General features: G+C 38.7%; 1 protein-coding gene across 8 annotated transcripts in view; it reads left to right on the top strand.

Moving 5' to 3' along the window:
• The window catches only part of LOC131693686 (probable beta-hexosaminidase fdl), a 151,341-nt gene extending 144,288 nt beyond the window's left edge, over positions 1–7,053 (top strand). For all 8 annotated transcript variants that reach the window (XM_058981731.1, XM_058981730.1, XM_058981725.1 and 5 more), the window contains 4 exons: positions 4,010–4,563; positions 4,624–4,780; positions 4,853–5,655; positions 5,728–7,053. In XM_058981731.1, the coding sequence (XP_058837714.1) occupies positions 4,010–4,563; positions 4,624–4,780; positions 4,853–5,655; positions 5,728–6,077 (1,864 nt within the window). In that variant the 3' untranslated portion in view covers positions 6,078–7,053. The remainder of the gene's footprint in view (positions 1–4,009; positions 4,564–4,623; positions 4,781–4,852; positions 5,656–5,727) is intronic.
• Positions 7,054–18,077: the final 11,024 nt, after the last annotated feature.

Here is an 18,077-nt window from a genome sequence, read left to right as displayed (position 1 = left end):
CTTCGGTACGGAGCAATACCTCGACCTAGGAACTCCTAGCACGTTGTTAGTCGCCTCTTACGACATGGGAGCAGTCCCCAGAGGTTCTATTGTTGGCTGAAATAGTGCAAAAAGATTTCAGCCCGCCGGACACCACACGGCTTAAGTGAATGTTTCAGCACTTATAATAGTATAAAAACGCGGTCTCAAGTATAAACCTGCAAACACCCGTGTTCGAGCGGTCATAAATCGGTTGTATCCGGAAGACCCTACTCGGCTCAGCCTAGGTCCATGGAAGCAATAAAAAATAACGCTCATATCCACTAGGCAACATGGCGACATGACCGAGAACTCTGGTGGTTTGGTAGAAATCATTCTCATCTAGCATCTTAGCCACACACCGAAAATTAAGTATCAGATTCACGGTCCGTGCGCAATCATCCAAGAACACACACGAATACGTAAATAGACACAGGGTTATAAAATCAAATTTATATACGTGAAGTTACATACATGCTAGCACACACGACATACCAACGCCCACACGATCGAATACGTTAACGCACAAACGCTCGAGCCCTTCGCGATGGTACACGCCATCACGAAGTCTCAACGCTCGTGCATATCTGAACCGTACAATGAATATCGCATTCAGAATCACGGCCGTATGCAGTGTTTTAAAGTGGCGGACTTGGGGTCAACCCCCTCCGAAAATTTTCAACTTGTTGAGAAATTTTGTATTGGTTTCAATTTTATATTAGTTTCAATCTTAAAATCATTTCAAACCAAATTTGACTAACAAAACTGATTTTATTTAAATATGGTTTTTACGCATAACGTATTGAACAAGTTGAAAGTTCGGACCCCTCCCGAATTTTTTGAGTGTTTTGGGTGACAATTCTCGTCTCGTCTGCAATCGTGGTGAGTGATTCTGACGGGGATTCCTCCAGCTTCAGCAGAACAACTCTCGAAAAAAATATGGGGCAACGAGTCATACTGCCGTTGCAACCATCGTTTTGTTGATGGCGATGTTCGATAGACGAATCTTATCGAAAATGGTAATGTCAACTGCCTGCTTCGTTCTTGCGATATGATGTTCTTGGATTTTTTCATGGCTCTATCCTCATTCTCGTCTCTATCGACAAACAGCAAATAACTGAAGAGGGACAGGCTAACATTTAATCCATTATTCACGAAATTTCACCAGTTTTTCTCGAAAAGGATACCAAAATTTGACCGACCGAAAAGGATTTTTAGAACATAGTTACAGGGGACTGAAATTCTTTCAAAACATCAAATTGTGGACCAACATACACATACAACAATGGTTGTCAAAGGTCTTATGCATATTTTATTTAAATTAAAAAAAAGGTTTAGAAAACACCCTTTCTATTGAACAGGTTTTTTTGAATGTTTTATTGGAGTACACAAAAACTTTCTTCCATAAATTGTAGCCTACATTGTGTGCCTCATATTGATGAATAAATATGCATATATCATCATCTTGAAATAAATGTTATAGTCTGAACAAATGTTTACAACGGTTGCTTGCCGCGTTTCCATTTTTTTTATTTCGATTATAGAGGTTTTAACCTTAAGGTCATTCGCCTCTTCGGGTTAGAAAAATTTCTTATGAAAAATTTATAACCCTATGTGCGGGGTTGGGAATCGAACACAGGTGCGCTGCGTACAAGGCAATCGATTTACCAGCTACGCTACGCCCACCCCCGCGTTTCCATTAATTGTCGTTTGATAATGCGGTAAAAACTGCAACAGCTATTTTGGTACATGAGGGTTCGCGGCCATGTAACCTGTTTACGCCTTCATTTCGTTGTTCGAAACCCGTGCGTGGCGACGTTTGGCGTGGAATCACTGGAATAATTTTCGAGGTGATGCTAAGCCGGTGTAGTACACAAAAAGAAACTGACTGTTTACACCTAAGTTTGAATGAACATCGACTACACCGATGCAGTGTAATACAAAAACAAAAGTGCCATTAGTTACAAATAGTAGGCCATTTTTTTTTCTCGGTGGCATATTGTTAAGTATTGAAAGTAGTGTATTTGTTTTATTTTCGAATAATAAAGAGATCCAGAAAATCTTTTTCCATGTTGTTATAAACAATTCATAAAAAAAAATAAACGAAAAGAGACTTCTCGGATCGGAAAAATCAAGATGATGTTTGACGATTTCATTACTGATTTAATCACTAAAATCGGTCAATTAGGTAAAATAATTAAAAACTTTAAATGGTATTATTTTCGTCAATCATTTTTTCTCGCAAACTCCATCTGAATTTGATTTTGCAATACCAAATACTATCGAAAAATGGTTCTCTTATTGAAGTCGTATTTTTACCAATTTCGGGTGGCCCGTTTGGGACATTTTGATTCAGCAGTCAACCTCTCGGAATGTATTACAAAAATTTTTGGGATAACCTCCGGTATTGCACGAATCTCATATTTCAATGATTTGTCGATAAAATCAGTTGATTCAGACATATCTAAGCAATGAGCACATCCAAAATGGCGACTTCCGAATTGAAGGGAGTGGTCAATAGACATCGGAAATTGATGATTAGTGCCATTTTGATATCCAAAATGGCGACTTCCGTTTACCACAAAATAGTGAGACCCATCATCAATACGGATGTCATTTGTATGGGGTAGTCAGTGTACATCGAAGATTGATGATTTTTGTTATGTCTACTGACCACCCTCCATGATATCCATATTGATGATCTTTGTCACTCTTTTGTGGTTGTCGCCATCTTGGATTCAAAAATGGTGCTAATCATCAATTTTCGATGTCTACCAACCACTCCCTTTCAGATTACATCCACATTGATGATGGTGCTCACGATTTTGTGGTAGACACAAGTCACCATCCTGGTTTTCACTGTGACGTCAATAAACAATTTCCGCTAGCTACTGACTTATACCGATCCAATGTTATACGATTTCTAAAGCGTCGAAAAATTTGATAAAGTTCCATCATCCACAAGTCTGAATAATAAATTTTCTTAACACCTGTTATGAACCCATGTATCATTTTTATAATGCAAAAATGGGTTGAAATTCTATACCTTTTTCCCTGAAAACATTGTGGAACCATTTTCGCGCTAATTTCTATTAGACCTACTTTTGCCTGAGGCTGTTAAATTTCTGATCTAACAGAATATTTTAATCCACTTTTGCTTTCAGTTTGTCATTTGAATTTCAGTTGATAACTACGCAAGTTAATCATTCATCCCTTTGTGGAAGCCGTATTGTATATTTGACTGTAAATCATTTACTTTCAACTAATCGTCGAAATGGAACAGGAGCATTGTCTCGAACTGCTACAAGAGAGAATTGCAATCGGCCGATACGACTTGTGATCGGAAGCTGGTTTTCCTGGTTTTTGGATGGCGATGACACTCTCTTCTCTTCAATCGTGTTAAACAATATTGGCCTCAAGAAACTTATGATTATGTCTCGCCCTGTCGTTTTATTGGTAAACGTCGAGAGAGGAACAAATAATTCCGCTTCCAAAAACGGTGTGTTGTATGTTGTATCATTCTGGGACGTGGCGCGGTAGGTCTTCTGCCCGGAATTTGAACAAACCTTCTTGGTAAAATCTAATATCCACCGGATTTAATAATCCACACTCTCGTTAGTACTGTTTCGGTTTCGAATACTTCGAGCCGTATCCCAAAGAGTGCTCATCGATGTTTCTCTCGGTAATCCGTTGACGTACCGGTGCCAGTAACCACGATTCTTGGCTTTCATCAAACTCATCAGTGCGGGGAACTCCTTGTCTAACCTTAGACCACCGAGGCTAAGGGCTTGATCATCAAGAACACGTCAGACCATTTTAATTAACCATCTTCGACATTAGTTTGGTCTTACCATGCCGTAACGCAGGTGGCATAAGACAGACCATTCACACACCTCTAAAAACAAATTTCACTGTAACTCTCCAAAATCAGAACATTTGCACTATTTCTTGAATCGATTCAACAAGTTATTTATTTTCTTTCTCCCAACAGTCCACCGGAGAAAATCTGGACGTACAAGTGCGTTAACAATCGCTGCCTCCGACAGCACTACGTCGCCGCCGATCACCCGGAGAGTGCTGGCAGTGGGTCCGGAAAGCGAGTTCCATTCCTGACCTGCACGATGACCTGCGGTCCCATCAACATTTGGCCACAGCCAACGGGGAAGACCACTATCGGTAGTAAGGCATCGCGCTTCCAGTTGGCAGATACTTTCGTGCACATTAAAACCAACTTCAAACCGGTTGAGAACCTGCTGAGGGAGGCTTTCGGAGTGTTTCGCGACGAGTTGCGAGCTGTGCTAGTGGCACACGGTGTTCCTAGAGACGATGTGGATAGCTCTTCCATGACGGAAGATAACGAAGTTACTAAGGGGAGGGATTCAGATTCGGAAATAGCGGAGAACCCTGGAATGATTCGCTTTTCCAAAGCGGCAGATGAGAATCGGTTCGACATCGAGAAGTTTGACGTACGAATAACAGTACAGAAATCGCCGGAGACTCACCTGACACTGCATACCGATGAAAGTTACAATTTATCCGTATCACGTGAGTTATTTTAAGTAATTCGCTGGCGCTTAATCTAACATTTAGTATTTCCTCTCGCAGACACGGCACGTATCTTAACGGCGAAAATTTTTGCCAACAGCTTTTTCGGTGCAAAGCACGCCCTTACGACGCTGCAACAATTGGTCTGGTTCGACGACGAAGAACGTATTCTGAAAATACTCAACAAAGCCTTAATTGAAGATGTGCCAAGATTCAAGTGAGTAGTAAGGAAAAAACTTATAATGCGATTGAAAAAGCTGAAACTGTTACTTTTACACTTTCTTTCTAGTTTCCGCGGCCTTATGTTGGACACATCGAGACACTACTTCTCAGTGGAGTCGATAAAGCGTACACTTGTGGGAATGTCACACTCGAAGCTGAATCGTTTTCACTGGCACATTACAGATTCGCAAAGTTTTCCTCTTGTCTCCAAGCACTATCCCCAGCTGGCCCACTATGGAGCCTACTCGGACAAGGAAGTGTACACTAGCGATGATATGAAAGAAATTGTTAACTTTGCTAAAGTTCGTGGTATTCAGATCATACCGGAAATTGACGCACCGGCACACGCCGGTAATGGGTGGGACTGGGGACCGAAGCATAATATGGGCGAACTAAGTCTGTGCATCAACCAGCAACCGTGGAGTTATTACTGTGGGGAACCGCCTTGCGGTCAGCTAAACCCCAAAAACAACAACACTTATTTGATACTGCAGCGTCTGTATGAGGAACTTTTGGATCTTACCGGACCGCTGGATTATTTTCACTTGGGAGGGGATGAGGTGAATCTGGAATGTTGGCAGCAACATTTCAACGAATCGGATATGCGAACTCTGTGGTGTGATTTCATGCAGCAGGCCTATCACCGGCTGCAGGTAGCCAACCAGGGAATCGCGCCAAAGCTTGTCGCGGTATGGTCCAGCGGCCTGACCGGTTACCCGTGTCTTTCAAAGAATGCCTACGCTGTTCAAATTTGGGGCGGTAGTAAGTGGCCGGAAAACTATCAACTGATTAATGCTGGCTTCAATGTTGTGATGTCGCATGTGGATGCGTGGTACTTGGATTGCGGATTTGGTAGTTGGCGGTCTACTGGTGAGTTTTTTTGTTATTGTCTGATTTTGATAATGTGATCCCATAATTAACCCTCTTTTATCTCCATTCCAGCCGAAGGTGCCTGTTCGCCGTACCGCAACTGGCAGACGGTGTACAAGCACCGACCGTGGGATGAGTTGAAGCTCACCTCGTTGCAGATGCGGCAAGTTCTCGGTGGCGAAGCTTGCCTCTGGACCGAACAGGTGGACGAGTCGACGCTGGACTCACGCCTGTGGCCGCGCGCATCCGCTCTCGCAGAACGACTGTGGACCGATCCGGTCGAGGAAATTTACAGTGAGTCCGTGCCGAAGGAAACCTTCAATCGGATGTCCGTGTTCCGAAATCACCTGCTCGAACTGGGCCTGCGGGCCGAACCGATCTTCCCTAAGTACTGCGCCCAGAACCAGGACGAATGTGTATGATATTTCATGAACCCATTCTACTAGAATGTGGCCCACTAGGAAGGCGCGGGCGATGGCGTTGTTTGTTGCTAGGTTTTTGTAAGGATTGTAAATATTTGTGCGCTTAGGATACAGAACACTTGATTATGGTTTCAGCAAAGGAGCGACGAATTGGTGCTCTGGCACCTTCGGTATTACGGGCGGTTCTGGGACATGGTTAGATTTTCTTTTCATAGCCGTCCGTGCAGCAATAGCGAAAATTGTGCTAGCAAAAGTGAGAAAAGTGTCTACCAATACTGATGGTTGTATACTGAGAGAACAACAGTGATCTAATTCACGATATTTCAAAAGCGGTATATTTTTAATACTATATTTTAGTACTCAACTTGAGGACAAGGACGTACATGCCTTGCTTGAATCTGTAGTAGTAGACAGTGATAAATCAACTAAGAATATTGAGACAAAAAAACACCATACGGTATCTCATGCAAGTCGGTCTCGACGGGGCCGAACACTACCAGGTACTTACCTTTATAATTTTTGTATTGCTTGTGACTAAAGTGCAATGCAAGTAGGTTTTTGTTAACTTGGCAGTATTTCGCTCTAGTTTTCCCCTAAATAGGTTATGCAAACTTACAACCTAAATAAGGTTAGATATTATAGTTAGAAAAGTTATGAAATTAAATAGGGAGAAGCGTAATCCATACATCAAATTATATTTGAAAGCCTTTTCAAAGAAACGCATTTGCTTTTGCATCAGTTCATTTTTCGACAGGATTGTTACAAATCGTTAGAAGCCATTGTGTAAAAAAACTAGCAGAGATTTATTCTTATGACTTGATGTGAATCGACGAATGCCACGAGGCTCTCGGTAATGTTTTCGTTAACTAGACAAACATAGGATATTATTACATTGAATCGAACAAAGCGCCATATTTGGTATGCTCTCTCTATCTTTGTTAGCAGGTTGGAAAACAATCAAAACCTTTGAAAATAATTTGCTGTTTGTTATACTGAAATTGAATGAAAGAATAGTCGCCTTGGTGGGTGAATGACCTTAAAGCCCCAAATGAATAAACAATCGCCTTGGTATGCTGCAATTGTTATTAGTGTAATCGAGTCCATTGTGTCGGTTTATTTGTGTGATTCGTATCAATGTGATGTATTCATGAACCCAAGACCAAAGGGAGTAGATGAATACAGAAGAATAACAATCAATCTACAAAATTTACTTATCGGAACAACTCGAGCAACATCTCGGAGATGTGGATAACTACCAGTTCGCCGGCCTATCAATATGACAGAGATGCCGAAGATCCAATCTTCACTGTAAAGCAACTACTGGACGAACGCTGGCGCAAGGGAAGCATCGCATATGGTATGTCACTGGATATACGGCAGGCTTTCAACACCATTGACCTGAAAGTAGTTCCAAGTACACTGAGGAGATTGGTAGTCCCTACATACTTAATAAATCCCATAGTATCAGCATGCTTAACCGATCAGACTTCTCTACAATAGTTCGGCCAAAGTACGAATCAAAACAAAGTCCTAGGAATCAATCAAGGGTGCCCCTTTCACCAAAATTATTTGTATACCTTCTCGACCAAGCACTCAAACGCTTGCAGGAAATGATGCCGGAACTATTTTTGGGTCAGCAAAACAGAATCAAACTTCCATGCCTAATGGTGTATGTCGACGACATTGTGTTGATAGTAACGGACCCATCGCAAATACCACGACTATTAAACCTAATAGGGCCTTGTCTGAAGGAATATGGGCTGGAACTAAACATGAACAAAATAGAAGTACTCATCCGTGACCCATCTCAACCAGAAATGAATGAACCTGATCATGAAAGACAATTTGGAAATTACAAACTACGCGTGGTGTCAAAACCTCGACATCTCGGTGCTTACATGACCAGCAGTCTAAATCGTCGGGAAACGGTATCAGATCGTGTCCAAAAAGCGCCTCGAGCATACCATTCAATTGCATTGTTTGTAAGAACGTTCAGGCTTCGATGGGAAACTTTACGTAAGATATACCATACAGTGATAACATCGATAGTTTTATATGTCTTAAAGGTTGACCAAGCACAACAGAGAACGATTACGCGATATGGAGCTACAAATTGTTTCAGGATTGTAGCACGACTCGCGCATTGACTCTGACGAAAAGCACCAAGCAAACTTAACGGCTTCGGACATAGAAGCAATCCTGGAACGTTGCACAATAGTACGGAAAATAAGAATGGCCCGACTGCTATACTGGGCCCACATACAACGAATGGAAAATGGAGAAATAATAAAGCTGGTGGCCAAGTATCAGATCCCTGGTCTATACAAACACGGTCGACCGTGCCACAACTGGAACACCTGCGTAGAACAGGATATGGCATGCACCAAACTATCGGCAGCCTAGCTGAGGGAGTTAGCAGAAGACCGTGAACGGTTTAAGGCCTTCGCAGGTCGCATGCTATCCCAACGGACTACTAAACTAAATGACTAAATGGATGACTAAACCACATATGCGCGGAGTTAAACCTCCACAAAACTGCGGAGCTGAACATTAACATGACAATAAAAATAAAATCAAAACAAATACAATTTATTCTTATTCCGCAAATACTTTCATGACCCAGCAACATATATGCCCAATTACAAACACTAATCATGCCCTTTATTTTAATGTTTTGTCTTCATTTGTTTCTCTTGCTACAATATATGTAACTCGTTGCAAGAGGACGTGACGGTCAAAGAAACGGAAAGCCAATAGCCCAAACAGATCAGGAACAGGAAGGAAGACTACGAACAAGGAAACAAACAACTGATGAGAAATCGTTTACTTATTTATTATAACTACGCTGCTAATTACAATTATTTTCCTTTTCTTGTCTCGTTTCAGCAAACCAAAATCTCTCTACTATCTCTTAATTTTCTGCTTCCGACTATCCTCTATGTAAAGTATCTGAAACTTTTGGGACTGGTTAACAGCCGGAGCCTGCTTGTGGAAGAAACTGGTGTGCTATACGGACTGTCACATACGAACAGTTAGACTTTGTAGTTCCTCATCTTGACAGATTCTAGATGGAAGGATGAACGTCTGCCAGGGTGTGGGCTGAGAAATGACCATGACAACATTTATGTGATTCGTATCAATGTGATGTAGGTATTCTTGTACAACGCCGAGACGAAGGAAAATAATCATTCGTCACCTCTATTTCAGTTTACTTTTACAACTCAGTGCAATTGGTACGGCCCAGTGGTTGATCTGCCGAGGAACCATAAAAATTTGAAAATTCAGTTCTCTGTCGATTTATGTGGGAACAGTTGCCAATAGCGACGACTTAGACTAGTTACAGATATAACAGGGTGGCGATTCCTGGAAAAAACCTGAAAAATCAGGGAATTTCAGGGGATTCTATTTGACCTGGAAAAACCTGGAATTTTCAGGGAATTTGTATTCAAATCAGGGAGAAATTTCGACCTGGTGTTAATATTTTTTTTAAATGCGACTGGAAAATATTGTCTCAAATATTCGGTTGAACGCACTTACTCCCCTCAACACATTTTATACTAGGGAGAATAACAATATTCGATCCATCTCATAATTACAACTTCTCACAACAATGGTTATATAGGTTATCCCACGTCAGATTTACAACCAAAATTTGAATTCCTTCCAAATTTTTTTCTTGCATTCTTTAGATAAAAATAATTAACACGTATTTTTCGTTTTGGCTGAATATGATACTTTTTTCAAGTTATTAGATTTGTAACTTTTGATGTTTATAAAATCGAACATTTTTCAATCACTGATAACTGCATGGAAAAAATATTATTTACAAAAAGTAGTTTTTGCATGAGCTTACCGGAAAAACATAAAAAATATTTTTTTATATAGCTTATGAAATCTGCAATTATTATAAACAAATTGATTTTTTTTAAAAGTTGGGCCAATTTTAAATATTAAGAATCATGTTTAATCTTTTTTTCTGTGAAAAAATATGGAGTGGATATCAAAATACAATGCGAGATATTACAGTTATAAACTGAAAATAAGCCTATTTTACACTAAACGACCTGTGACAGACCTGTTATAATTGTATTATCTCGTGAAGTACTTGGAGATCCATTCCGAAATTTTTACCTAATCTTCGCAATATAATTATAAATGATTTCAAAAAATAATAAAATGTTTTTAGTTAGACTTAAAAAAAATTGCTTCTAGTATTTGCAGAATACATAAGTTACATAGCAAAAACAAATATGCATTGCAAAAACAATTTCGGTGAGCTCATGCGAAAAGGAAACTTAATAAATTATTTAATATTTTTTCTACAAATTGAATAGTTTCTGAGTAGAAGATTCATTGATTCCAGCGGATACTGAATAGGTGTAATTGCCTACGGGTCCGCTACCCCCCTTTTGGTTTTTCATACAGTGGTATGCTGAATGCAGAATTCTAACGAAATTTGAGCGTACTGTTAAGTGGAGCCGCATGCAGAGCAAGACTCGAGCTAGGATGGTGGCTACCAACATACATACATACAAATTGAATAGTTTCTGAGTTATCAGTGATTGAAAAATGCTCAATACAATAAAATTTAAATTTTAAAAACTCGTAAATTTAAAAAAATAATATTCAACAAAAACAAAACATAGTGTGAACAATTTTCGGCTAAAGATTGCAAAAAAAATTTGGTTGTGAATCTGACGTGGAATTACTCATATATAATATTTTATATGGATGCCAATTTATTTATCGACAGCCTTGTTGTGATTCTTCTGACTCAAGGTAAATACATATAAGTACGCTTGGTGTGCACAGGCCGTTTACTTTGACACGGCTCAATGCATTAGCTTGGCCGAACCGTGGGTATTTTTTATGTTTACAAATTGTAGACGAAAAAGATGGGTCAATAATGTTAGAGATACAGAGTGGTAGAGTAATTATGCCTATTAAATCGGCCATATTGTTGATAATCTAGTTGCATTTCCAAAATAATAAAGCAATAATATCTTTAAAAAATGCCGATTCTTGAAATAAGTCTTCATGACCGTATAACAGTATATCGCATTGTAGCTGATCTCTTGTTTTGCGGCAGCTTATTTTTTCTTATATGACTTATATTTTGGGGTTTGTAATCAACTAATTCTCAACGGCGTAAACTTGTTTTATTCAAGTTCTTTCATGTACTAGCCATCGAGTTAATTCTAAGCGCAACTCAATTCCACTCGTGGTAAGTGCTAATCCATAACGGCATTAGGTAACGCACAGCTTTCATATCTGACAGACAGAATTATTAAGCAACTAAATAAAGTTGTGAAGACCGCTCCGGGGTCAAATTATCAGATAGTCCCATGACGATTGTTAACAATCTCTATGGCAAACCCAAGAATTTTGACATCCATATTGCTAAAATTCTTTGAAATTTACAAATAGTATTTCAAAGCTGGGACACACCTCCAGGACCGGGTGTCCGGAAACAAGATCTCATGCGATTCCTTATAGCAGTTTTAAAAAAGCAGATAATTTCCTGATTCCAAACCATCTACAAATATTTGAATAAGTTTAAAATTGTAATAGTAATGACCATTACCCTGTTAGTCTGCTATGTGATAGAAACGACCAAAACGTTCCCCTCAGGCCCATTTATTACATCTTCAATTTTATCTCACTAAAATTTATGCCTAGTGATGTACTATGATGTCACCAAGTTTCAGGTTCTAGTTATGGAAAGCAAATTGTAATTTTAATTGAAATCTGGAAAGGCACTCGCGTACTACACTCGTACACTCAACTCCGCTTAAAAATTCAACGTTTTCGATATGGGTTTCCGTATATAATAGAACTGTATGAAGATGACTTTCGCAAGCTCCCGTTTCAATATCACCTTCCGACAGACGACAATATTTAAAATCAACAAATAGTGTATTTAACCGAAGTTTGTCTCTCTTTTGCTGCGAAGCTTCACTCATCTCACAACGTGCTGCTATTGCCAGATTGCATTAAAAATCACTTTATTTATTTATTTGTTTGTATTTATTATATTCTTAGATGGAATATTCACTGCCGTTCAACGCATAATTGTCTTATGTATAGAGGGAATCTCATAGAACATGGGACGAATACGATCTCAACGGCAATTTAGAGGGTACTTAATTTCTGAAAAGACGAATTGGTGGGAAATGGCAGGCAAATGAGAGACTAAAAAACTGTTTGTCTCAAATCACAAGTAAACTTATCAAAAACCGGTTTCTATAATTTGTTCGCAGACCTGTCTGTTTTTTCTTGTGATTATTCGACATTTTCTTGAATTTTGCCCTTATTTTAAAGTTGTGAAAAAGTGCTGGATGATTTTGTATCAACAACGCAATCATTATTAACCCTCCGGAAGTCGCGCAAATGGCCCACTGAACGAGCAGCCGCTGGTGCGCTCAGACGATTTCGCTAGATTTTCAGAGCAGCGTGCACTCAGTGCATTAGCATGACTTCCGGAAGGTTAAAAAGAAGAATCCAAATCTAACCAGAACATAAAAAGCGGATTATTACTGCACAGAAGTGGTTAAATTGTTTCTGTAAACAATCTTCTTAGTACATATTCTGAGATACCTTCCTGTTGGTATGAAGTTTTTACAGGTTCACCCACTGTTGCAGAAGACCTGCTTAACCAATTATTTCTTGAGAAACTTAGACTTCTCTATCGTTCAGAATTACTTTAATACTTCATTTCGTTACATGCCATGAAGCTTGGTTGAAGTCTTCTACGTCCAAGTTTTGTAATCCGTTGCCACACAGGAAAAAATGGTAGAATATCCACGTTTCAATTTTCGAAGAAATGTTTAGACCTCATATTCTGCCTATCACTATAATTCGAAATAATCAATACCTTCAATAACTTCGTTCCTTAATTCGAATTATACACAAACACATTTGACGTTTTTATTTAATTATTATTTTATTAGTATACGTGCAGAATGTTTGTCTCACTATCGAATCCATTTCGTCGTTTCTTAAGATTGTATTTTGCATTTCTTTTATATGTAGCTGATGGCAATCGAGTATTAGACGTTTTGGAAACGGTGTAAACAGAGCTTGCCGATTAGCCAAGCTTTTTAGAACTATTCCAATGAGATATCTTTTGATTTCCGTTTGGACCGCACATATTATTTCTAATTAGCATTTCTTTCGAACCATTTTTGAAAGCGCATTTAACATGTCAACGAATTATGTATTTTTGGATAAAAAGACATACGTCCATATTTGTAAAAAATGTCATTTCTGGTTGAATATCGTCGCTGTTGTGCTATCTTATGACAAACGCTATTTTGGGGTAAACTGAGTTAGATATGCCACATTACTTGTCTAAAAAATCTCTACAAAGTGGCGTTTACAGAATTTTGACATTCTGCTTGGTTAAGGCTAGTTTACAGTTCGGGAAATGGATCACGGGATTTCGCACGGGATTTGCGTCGGGATTTGATCAGGGAAATTTTCCCGCCGAGATCTCTCCAAACTGTCAAACCAAAAACTCTGCTGCTTCTTAAAAATACAAAGAGTATCAAACTTGCAGCGAATTGCAAACCTTATAAAAATACTATTTTCCCCGTCGGAAACAATTTGTGTTGAATTGTTCCCGGCCGGATTTCTGTGTGGAGAGTTTTAATATCCCGTGATGTTTCCCGCTGTTGGGTTTACACTTCAGGAAAACTGTCATTTTTGTGTAGACTCATTTCCCGTCACGGGATTTGAAATCCCGAGCTCCATTTGAAATACACAGGGACCCAAATCCCGTGACACGTTTTCCGAACTGTAAACTAGCCTTTACTGAAAAATAGCGAGAAACGTGCTGAGAAATTTCTAATTTTTTGTTTCAAATGGCTGTGTTTAGGGGTTGGCTCAAATTATCTTTATTTATGAGATGTTTTTATATGTAAAACTATCTGATAAACACAATGGCATAATCATTTGCGAAACAAAAATGCACGAACTGTGAGAAAATGCAATTTAAGTTTTAAATTGGAAATATAGCATATTTGGCAACACTGTAACCAAAAATAACTATTTTTTCTAGATTCCCTGATTCATTTCCTTCAAAATGCATCTCACCGATTGTAGACCAAATGAAGCCAAAGATATGAATAAAAGTTAATAATTGATGATTTTTTTCTATGGAAAATTTTCCATGCACGATTATGACACGCCATACAAATTTTGTCATCAATACACACGTGTGAGTCCGACTTTTGTTTACATTTTTAAAGAAAACTCGCAATGTAGTTAACCGATTCTCGTAATATTTGAGAGATTAATGCAGAATAGATAGAAGCATCATTTGTCTTCTTTGAATTATTTATACCATTTATAAGTTTCAAGATATTCAATCTCAAACTTTAAAAATCGTTTTTCTCGAAATGTGCAAAATGGCGCTTGTCATAAGATAGCACAACAGCGACGATATATCAAGAGATCTATGTGTTTTTAGGTTTCCATATTTTGTCGCGAACAAACTTTACATTGCAAATTGACCTAAGAATGGGTTATGAATATAATAGAGTATGTTAAAACGGTGCCTACTTAACCCTCCGGAAGTCGCGCATGACACTGAATGAGCAGCCGCAGTTGCCCAAAGACAATTCGCTAGCTTTTCAGAGCAGCGTGCACTCAGTGCACCAGCGCGACTGCCGGAAGATTAACGGAAGATCCCAGACTCATCACCATTTCCACACAGACTAAAATACATAACACTATGAGGAAATTCATCCCCAAAATGTCAATACGCTTATTTTTCCAGAACACTAGCTCCTCCTTCTATACACGGTCCCATACACTCATTTGCTTGTCGGTCATCCCTCGAGCTTGGTAACAATTTTTCAGATTTGGAAATGTTTAAATTACATGACAAAACCAAAAGAAGACCAAAAGTGGTTCAATTTAAATGGAAGATACAAAAAGTTTAAAACTAACTAAAAATGAAAAAAAATGGTGTAAGCTCAAACGATAGACATTGAAAAATGTTAATTTAATTTGATTTGTTTGAGCACTCTGGAAAATTTATAAAAAGGTCTGGAAAATCAGGGAATTTCATTTTCAGAAATAAGTCGACACCCTGTATAAGATCAATACAAATGAAGAAAATCGGCTCAGAAGGCTGAAGGTGAACAAATCACCATAGGTATATTCGGACATAAAAATAAAAATCAAGCCATCGCATTCGTCAGAGGAGTTCCATTGAATTTTGAAGATGAGGAGATGCTGAGCAACATCGAAGCAGCTTTCCCTGTACTTAAAGTTTAATGAAAATAAGTAACCGATCCCGAGCCACACCGTTTGTAGACTAGCATTTTCTACAAAATAATTCGTTGAAAGAAAGCCTATATCAATCTATATTCAACAGATTTAGAAACCAAAAAAGTGCACCAGGAAGTTTATGGTTATGCAACTAATAATTACTTGTTACACGTGCCGCTTGTGGTGGACACATACAGCACAAAGGTTATGGGCAGGCTTATTCAATGCTCCGACACATATATCTTTTTTCCCTGATGATGTAGTAAAGAATTTTACAATCAAGTAGGCTACTGAAATCGATGAACATTCGATAGACTCTCTTTAAAATCGTGACAATGCAGAAATGTTATCCTCTCTGGCTCATCACCATGTTTTGAAGATACCCGTGCAATGGGCCGGTCACAAATTTGAAAAGTGGTGAGACTAGTAGTCCTTGATTAATTTTGTGTGCGTGATCATTTCGTTTGTTCATTTCTCTACTGAGTATACATTTCGTTTTGCACAGTCACTACAGAGACAATCACAATGAGGTAATTGGTTTTCACTATGAAAATTACATTTCAATTTCAAATTTATTTTCAATTTTAAATTAAAAAAAAAAATTAAAGGATTGTGTACAAGACACGACCACGATGACATTAAAAATGCGGCCGTATTATTCGTGGAAAACAAATCGGCAACTTCAGTTGCCAAAGAAACGATCGAAGCATTTTTCCGTCAATGTCACTTTTCTGATTCAAATTTTTGTAGGTATTTTCTTGTTTCCATCCAATTGGTCAGTTTATTTGTTTTATCGCACATTTTTCGGATATTATTACAGAAGATAACTAACCCGATAAGAGGGAAGTTATTTACCAAAGCACGAAATGGAAATTTCATTTGTAATTCTTCTGAGAACGATTTTGTGGTCCTAATAAGGACCGTTTGTTGTTAATATTATTTCGCCGTTTCCTTTCCAACAACAATGCGACTTCTGTACACGTCTAATGATGGAGGCAATTTTGAGAGCGCCTTTGTTTGTTGCTGCTAACGGGGAGCGTTCCTTCCAGGAACTAACGAAGCGGACGCCGGCGGTAAACGAACTGATTTCAACGATGATCAAATGCAAACTGAAAACGTTTTCCTACAGACAATTCGTTTTACGTATCTCAAATGTGGTTCATCGCCAAAAAGGCGGTGCTAACGAGTAAACCACCAAAGCACGTCTAATTAATGCTTTTACAAAATTATTTCTATCAAAATTTACGGTAATCGTATCCTCTACGGAATCTGCTACACAATTGTTATGATTATTTCCCAAATCACGCAAGAATCTGTTCCGTACAGTACAGCGGCAATTATTGGCGGTTTGTTTATGAGAATCGTTTAGGTACGTACGTCCGTACACTACTCGTCGACCATCAAGTATCGAATGATAAGGCAAAAAGGAAATTCAGCACATATATTTATAACTTTTGTTTTGTTTGATTGACCTCTAGCCGCCTCGTGTATGCACATTTCCCCTTTTTTCGTGCAATTTTTCAATTTTTATTCAACCGAATTTCAACAGAATACTTATATAGTACATCAATCTAATTAGCAATTATATTCAAGTCAGGTGTTTCTGAATTGATTGGTGTATAAATGATTGAAATCCGTCAATTAATTGCGAAGTTATAATCGTACAAACCTTACATAGTTTCGTTACATAGGAGATTTTCAAAATTTAGAATGACACCCAGCCCCAGATAGTGGAGTAAGACATTTTTATTGTCAAAAAACGCGTTAATGAAAACCGCGTAAATTTCAAAATCCGCGTAAAAAAACCTGAGTGTACTCTCCTATATAAAATACTGCGCTGCTGAACAGTGCAATAACTACAGAAGCACGTTGTCAGATGCCTTACTGATAAAAAACATATAACCGAAATATGAAAATCAATAGGCTCTTTACCCTACGCAGCTACAAAGCGCCGTAAACATGGTTTAACAAGTTACAACGCACACGCATGCATAAAAATAAATATATTTTTTTCAAACGCAACACTCTTAAGCAGCACACACCGTATTGAATTAAATCCAAACCACCCCACCCACCCACTTTGCAAATCATTCTGTGACACCGTGCTGGTACCCGAAAAATCCGCACACGGCCACCGCTGCCGAAAATGCATAGCGTCTACCGCTTATTGTAGTGCCCAGACGCTGCAGCCATGATCTTACCCGTTCGACATAAGAACAAAAACTGATTCAAACGGGTACGCGTCACCTCTATTTATAAACTAACAGTATATGGTTTAGTCACTTAGGTGCGAGTGTGTGCAAATGCCAACGTTACCGAAAATCGATAGCGCTTATTGCATCGCCCGGAGACGATGTTGCTCGTATGGTATAAGAGCAACAACTGATTTAAACGGACATGCGTTGCTTCTATTTATGACTTTTCGTGTTTCATTGAGCAACTAAGCTGCCCTGTCTTGACTGAGCTGTGTCTGAGAAATCTGCCTCACGAATGGTAATTTTCCCGTTTTTCGTGAACTTTTTAATTTTACCAATTTCCAAAAGTCCACTTTTATTGGGGAGATATTAAATTATTACCAATATTTAAGTTAGGTGTTTCTGAATCGGTTGGTGTATGAATGATTAAAATCCATCTAGTAATATCGAAGTTATAAGTGTGCAAACCTTACATAGTTTCGTTACATGGGAGATAGTTTAGATTTTAGAATGACACCTAGCCCCAGAT

The sequence above is a fragment of the Topomyia yanbarensis genome, chromosome 3, assembly GCF_030247195.1.
Source record: "Topomyia yanbarensis strain Yona2022 chromosome 3, ASM3024719v1, whole genome shotgun sequence".
In the NCBI taxonomy this organism is placed as follows: Eukaryota; Metazoa; Arthropoda; class Insecta; order Diptera; family Culicidae; genus Topomyia; species Topomyia yanbarensis.
This window is presented reverse-complemented; position numbering and strand designations above follow the sequence as displayed.